Source organism: Camelina sativa, chromosome 20, assembly GCF_000633955.1.
Source record: "Camelina sativa cultivar DH55 chromosome 20, Cs, whole genome shotgun sequence".
Classification (NCBI taxonomy): domain Eukaryota; kingdom Viridiplantae; phylum Streptophyta; class Magnoliopsida; order Brassicales; family Brassicaceae; genus Camelina; species Camelina sativa.
This window is the reverse complement of record NC_025704.1, coordinates 10,714,449-10,721,551: the sequence shown is the minus strand read 5'-3', so window position 1 is coordinate 10,721,551 and position 7,103 is coordinate 10,714,449. Positions and strand designations below refer to the sequence as shown.

At 32.5% G+C, this 7,103-nt stretch overlaps 2 protein-coding genes across 3 annotated transcripts; one reads left to right on the top strand and one right to left on the bottom strand.

The window, feature by feature from the left end:
* Positions 246-1,293, bottom strand: LOC104772391 (protein LIGHT-DEPENDENT SHORT HYPOCOTYLS 5-like). The gene is made up of 2 exons (XM_019241837.1): positions 1,288-1,293; positions 246-851 (listed from the first exon to the last, which is right to left on the bottom strand). Exons 1-2 carry the CDS (start codon positions 1,291-1,293, stop codon positions 291-293), a joined length of 567 nt encoding a protein of 188 aa, XP_019097382.1. The 3' UTR covers positions 246-290.
* Positions 3,944-5,983, top strand: LOC104770391. 2 transcript variants are annotated; one of them, XM_019241797.1, is made up of 2 exons: positions 3,944-4,539; positions 5,215-5,655. In XM_019241797.1, exons 1-2 carry the CDS (start codon positions 4,069-4,071, stop codon positions 5,305-5,307), a joined length of 564 nt encoding a protein of 187 aa, XP_019097342.1. In that variant the 5' UTR covers positions 3,944-4,068; the 3' UTR covers positions 5,308-5,655. The 2 variants fall into 2 exon arrangements, with proteins under 2 accessions (XP_019097342.1, XP_010493113.1); XM_010494811.2 differs by lacking the exon at positions 5,215-5,655 and adding an exon at positions 5,665-5,983 and having other exon boundaries at positions 3,949-4,539.

Here is a 7,103-nt window from a genome sequence, read left to right as displayed (position 1 = left end):
TGGGATAATTAGAAAAAGGACATTTTAAAAGAAAAATGTTCATATATACTTTAGGTTTGGTCATATAGGTTTTATAATAATTAAAACTCAGTTTTACCCTTAATTTTCAAAACAACTTAAATAAGAAAATATAAAAACTAATTTTTTTACAAAATTAAAAACTACTTTATTACAAATATATAACTCATAAGTACGAATTTAGAAAGTAAAGCACTCATGATGATTAGTAGATTACGATACCATTTTTTAAAAAGATTTTAGCATTGGGTATCTGATTGGATTATTCTCGACTATACGACCAAGGTAGCATCACTACTTCCTCCGGCGTCGTCTTCATGAGTACCGGCGGTTGGAGTAGCCGTGGCTGTGGTATGAGGACGTTTTCGTTTCTTCTTGTCGTAAGGGATCCCTCGAGCCTGAGCCTGAGTTTGACGGACTTCCTTAAGATAGATCCTAACGGCCTTGGCAGCGAAAGGGTTTGAATCGGGAAGACCACCGCCGATTTCCTCGAAAGCAGCCCTTAGACGGCCGATGAGAGCGTCGAGGCTTCCTCTAGCTTGCTTGAGAGGACAAGTGCACTGGGCCGGTGGGTTAGGTTGTCCGAAGAAAGGACAAGAAACAGCGTGGACTTTGGTCTTGCCGAACTGGTCAAGGTACTTAAGGAACTCAAGGACGTGCCCGCCACTGCAACGAGATAGATTCAGAGGTGGCTTGTGGTTCCTTAGACGATACTGAAGGAAAGTGTTCCAGTTTAGCCCAAGTTGTTGGTGCCTTTTGCTATCTTTGTTTCTACAATCTGGTATTAGTTTTTGTTGACTGAATAGGTGGATGGCAAGCTTTATTTTTAACAACTACAATAGTTAACACATTAAATCTTTCAAATTTCTACAGCATTTTTTGTAGTCTCAATTTTTTTTGTTAGAGTTTGTATTTTTTAATAGTTTTGCAGTTACACATTATCCAACTTGAAAGGATGATGGTGAGGTTCTTAGCTTTATCAAACTATTAAAGTTTCCGATGCACCAAAATCTTCACATGATCTGAGTTATTATAGCATAAAATTATGGCTGTTTGAAACAACACGTATTTATAATTAACTAGCTACTTGTATATATTTTAACTAATTAGGTATATGTGGATTATATTACTAACTACGTAGTAGTAATTAACCAACTCTATAAATATTTGTAGCTAGCCATGTGTTCGCTATATAGCCACTAACATAAACATGACCAATAGAAACTGTCAATTGGCCTCATACCATAGTGGCAGTCTGTACCAATATACATTCATTTATGATATCAATAACGTAGTCGCTGTTTAGTGATTACTTAACCCACATAGCTAAGCAAATCTATGGTCATACGCACGAATATTCACTGTGGTTACTTCGTTGCATTTTTGAAACGATTGACCACACATTTATATATCACTGTTACAACCACAAACTTAATCTATCGACATGCGTGATTAATATTTGATTTATATATATCACTACAGATTTAATAACTCCTTGGCCACCAAAAATCTGTGGCTAATAATATATAATTTTATATTGGAATTCAATTACGTTTTGTTGTACTACCATAAATATTGTCACGATATCTTGCTATAGATTTTTTAAAAACACACACTATAAACAAAACAAATGCACATAAATTCTTAATTAAAAACAAAATTGTGTAAGACCCCTACCAAATTGGTTGGATGACAAGAGCCAAGAGGGTCCTGATTTGCTGAGCATTAATCGATAAGGGTAACGACTATAAAAATATCAGATTCGGGGACCCGGAAAACAGTGTTTGAGAACAATAAGTGTTCTTGTCAACATACAGAATTAACTTATTAATTAATCATACTCTAATATATTCATGTTGATTTCACTAGTTGACATGAAAATAAGAGGTTAATTTCACTTGACTTAGAACAAAGCCACATGGTTTGATTCTACAAATCAACCCTATTCACTTTCTAAACCACATAACTTAATTTAATTTATCTCTGCTCTTATTATTGTCTTAGCTTGGTGTTGATACGGCCGAGCCGGTTTAATTAATTTGAAGTGTATCCAGACTAATACCAATCCAACCCATTTCATGAATAAAATGTGACCAATTAACCAACCAACAAAACTACTTGTTACAAATAACATCTTGTTGTTGCATCGAAACATATAAATGTTAACTAATCTGGCTAACATTGAACTTGGTAAAATGAAATGGTTGAATAATTGAAAAATGAGATTATTCAGGAATACACATTGAATGCGAAGATTACACTGTATATGAGAGATTAAAGGGCTATTAATACCGGTGATTAAATTACGACAAATTTGACTCTGACTTGCAATATCATCGTTTATTATTAGTGTCGATGTTCTGTCACCAATAATTTGATCTAATAGATTTAAACAACAAAACGATGATACTAAACTACATAAACAAACAAATATGAAGGGAAAAAAAACTATTTAGAGAATTCCAACAAAATGTAGTATACAGTATTATGGTGTTATCTTACATATTGAACGGCATGGAAATGAGTCAAATGACTATAATAAGAAATGAAAAACCAAATGCAATTTTTGAATTTACTATTAACTGAGCTTTAGATCACAGAATCACTATTTTTACCAAAAAGAAAGAAAATAAAATACAATAATTCATGTAAATAGAAAACATACACATGAAAAAAGAGATCGCTAGTCAGGTTTCACGTTCTGATTCTCCTGTGTCATTTTTATCGCTGGTGATCTTCCGTCAGCGCCACACTGTCACTTCAACTAGCTCCAATTGGGAGGTACTGCCTCATTGATTCTGAATTTAGGATTATTGCTCTGTTTTTATAGTTTAAGATTTGTGTTTTAGCAAAGCAAGTCCATAAAAATGAACATTGTGCAAAACTTATAATAACCATCATGACCCTTATTAAGATGCTGCTAAGCAAATTATTTACATGTGACACTAGATTAGTTAATATTTTAGTTAGTACACTCTTAGCCAGTTACAATTTTAATTATTATATTTTTGCAGACCAGTCTATATAAAAATAAAAGTTCATAAGAAAATGTTATATATGTATATGGTACGCATAGGATGCACTTCGTTTTGTTATAATAATAATTATTAAACTAGATTATGATCCGTGCTAGAGCACGGATTGAAATTAGTTTTATTTATATAATAAATTTAGAATAAAATACGATTCCGAAGATCACGATTAATGATAGATTAGGACTTTAAAAACTTTTAAAATCTATCATATAAATTATATTTTATTCTAAAATTGTAATATAAATAAAAGAAATTTCAATCCGTGCTCTAGCACGGTCCTAATCTAGCATTAAGGTTTAATTTTTAATTTCTGAATGCGATCCGGAAGATCACAATTAGTCTTGTTAAATTAGCGAGATTTGATTCTTTTTATGATTGAGATTAAACTATTTTTATCCCTTTAATAACTTTTTAATTGATGTGGTTTATCACGGTCCTAATCTAGCATTAAAGTTTAATTTTTAATTTCTGAATACGATCCCGAAGATCACAATTAGTCTTGTTAAATTAGCGAGATTTGATTTTTTTTTTATTGAGATTAAACTATTTTTATCCCTTTAATAACTTTTTAATTGATGTGGTTTATGTTTATCAATAAAATATGTGGAAAATAAATCAGTAATATTGTGATTCTAGATATTTGGAACCATATACGTGATCTTCCGAAAATAAAGTTTTGGAATATCCATGAACTATCAATTTGGAATAACCAGTTTAAGATTTTCTGTTACAATTAAGTTTTATTTGTTACAATTAATATATGGATTAATTTATAATATATGTATAACCTATTTGTAACCATTTATTAAAATTATAAAGTCTACCAAAACAATGTTGTGTACTTCCGTTTTATTATAAAAGGGATTTGTTCTATATATTCAATTATCAAAAGAAATAATAGAGAGAGGACTAAAAGTATGTCTCTTGACTCTTCCGTATAAATAACGCATATGAGCCACTAAAAGAGTTCCACAACAAAATATTGTTACGGGAAAAAGGAAAAAAATAAACAAAAATGAATGAAGAGAGAACCAAAAAGTCGAAGAAGAAAAGTCTCATGAACTTCTACAAATTCTCCATCACAACTTCGAAGCATTCACTCATAAACCCTAAATCCAAACCAAAGATCCCGATCCGACCATCGATACCTCAAGTCGAAGTAGAAGCAAAACCAATCGTCCAGTCGCACAAAACACAAAACCATGTGATGAGAGACATCTTCGAGTTGGAGACTTGTAGTAGTAGAAATAACGAAAGAAAGAGAGACGGTGGTGGTGGTGCGGCGGAGGAGGGGAGGAAATCGGTGTCTCACGTGGAGAAGGATACGGCGGCGAGGATAGCTGCAGCAGCGGAGATGTTGACGGTGAGGATACTAGCTGCGGACATGCCGGGGTTTATGCAGGCACATGCGTTTAGGTGTGCGAGAATGACTTTAGATAGTTTGGAGAAGTTTAGTTCGAAGCACATGGCTTTCAATCTCAAGAAGGTTAGTAACCCCTTTTTTTCCTCTTCTCCTTTTTGTCTCTTTCTCTTATTTAATCATATAATTTACATATGCATGAATATTTCTATATCCCAAGAGTCTGATTTTTCATCAAGTCAAGGACAAAAAAGATTGATAAATACCAAAACTTATAATATCCCTAGAATATATATATTTTATATATTACTGGAATTACTTCTTTTGTGTGTTTTCATGTTAACTAAAGACTTTTGGATTAGATTGGAGTTTGGTCTATGATTAATCCCGTTTTAGAAATATGAGTAAGTAATTGAGTATTTAATCTTGTCTTGGTGTTTTAGGTTCAACATTTTACAGTGTTAGAACGTCTCTAAGTTTATTGTGTTTGTCCTTAAAATTTGTATGTTAAATTGTTGGAATGGGCATAGAAATTGATGATGAGACTGAGATAGCTTCTATTGGTTTTTTCGTTCAAGCCACATATCTACGAACAAGTAGGCAAACATCTCATTCTTTATACCTAAAACATCTAAATTACTTATTGTCGCTAAGTCATTAAAAGGACTACAAAGTATGCTAGGAAAATGACACATCATCCATCTCTCTTAAGCCTTATTATAACCAATTGCTTTTTTCATGATATTCGATGTCAATATCAAACAAATGACCGGGTGTTCAATGGGCTGCAAATACTATTAGAAAACAATTAATTTATTGGTTTTTTGGATCTACAAAAATAAAATGGATGGAAGAGTGAATAGATTAAGAGAATTAAATAAGAAAACAGAGTGATGGGGAAATGGTCCAGCTAATGTATGAAAAGGGCATCAAGGGGAATGACCCAACAGAGCCATGTGGTCCTCTTCCAAACTCTTATCCCTTTTTCTAACTTATTTTCTGGATCCCTCTTTTGTCTCTCTCTCTCAATCTTCACGTTAAGGATTGACTACTATAAAGATCATTTCGAGAAATATTGTGTAGAGAGACATTTGGTAAAACAAGTCTGACATTCTGATGACATAGTTGAAATTTTAACCAGATCCATTTTCTTGTAAAAAGGATCCAAATTTTCAATTATTTATTTCAGTTTTGTTCACTTGCGTAAGGGATTTATATTGATGTAAGTGAGATATTGTAAAAAATATGCAGGAATTTGACAAAGGGTATGGACCAGCATGGCATTGCATCGTAGGGTCAAGTTTCGGGTCGTTCGTGACACACTCCACAGGTTGTTTTATTTATTTCTCAATGGACAAACTCTACATTCTCCTCTTCAAAACCAAAGTTCGTCCTGCTTCTCCCCATTGATTCTTTTTGTTTTTATTACATATTGTTTTTTTTCTTCTCTCGATCTCTTCTCCTTTAGGTTGTAACTTAATACCAATCGTAATCTATAAAGGCTTACTGTAAATTCACTATTACTCTGTTCTTTTTCATACTATTTATAATTATATATGAGTTGAAACAACGATTCTTTATTTACCTTATAGCAAGAAAACTAAAAAAGAAACAACGATTCTTTCCTATGTGTTGAGTTTATTTGGATTATACGTTAATTTATATGCGCATTCCTTAAAGATTAAAGTAATTATCTTGTTCCTCAAATTACGATTACATCAACTATTAAGTTGGTCATTATATTAAGTGAACATTGTTGGATAAGCTTGAGGTTTAACTTGAGTAGTAAGTTAATTATTTAACCGAACAATGGTTAAGGAAGATAAGATCAAATATATTTAGGAGATATCTAGGCATAGAAGGATTCCTAATAGGATTTGGTTTTTGTTTTTGGTGTTATATAAATAGAGATACATTGATGAGAGATTGATGTATGAGTTTGAGAGAGAGAGATTGAGAGGCTTTGTTTTGAGTGAGTTTCAAAGCTAATAAAAGGAGATATCTTTTATAATTCTTAATCTTAATATTCAGACTCTATATTTATGTATGAGTTTGAGAGAGAGAGATTGAGAGGCTTTGTTTTGAGTGAGTTTCAAAGCTAATAAAAGGAGATATCTTTTATAATTCTTAATCTTAATATTCAGACTCTATATTTATGTATGAGTTTGAGAGAGAGAGATTGAGAGGCTTTGTTTTGAGTGAGTTTCAAAGCTAATAAAAGGAGATATCTTTTATAATTCTTAATCTTAATATTCAGACTCTATATTTATGTATGAGTTTGAGAGAGAGAGATTGAGAGGCTTTGTTTTGAGTGAGTTTCAAAGCTAATAAAAGGAGATATCTTTTATAATTCTTAATCTTAATATTCAGACTCTATATTTGGTATCAGAGCTATCCAGGTTCCGATTTAAAACATGAGTGAATTAGCTACCATCACCAATAAACCGAAGGAAGGAAGTCATTCATCATTGCAGTCTCCGATGCTAAACAGTTCCAACTACACGGTTTGGTCCATGAAGATAGAGGTGATGCTGCGAGTGAATAAGGTTTGGGAAACAATTGATCCAGGGTCAAATGACGTTGAGAAGAACGATCTTGCCAGGGCTCTGCTGTTCCAATCAATACCAGAAGCATTGCTATTACAAGTTGGTAATCAAACAAAGTCCAAAGCTGTCTGGGATGCTATCAAA

Bases quoted from the DNA above. Each gene is read 5' to 3' on its own strand.
- LOC104770391 (XM_010494811.2), top strand. From the start codon at position 4,069: ATGAATGAAGAGAGAACCAAAAAGTCGAAGAAGAAAAGTCTCATGAAC. The intron at 4,540-5,664 runs GTTAGTAACCCC...AAAAATATGCAG, and splicing joins TGGCTTTCAATCTCAAGAAG to GAATTTGACAAAGGGTATGG.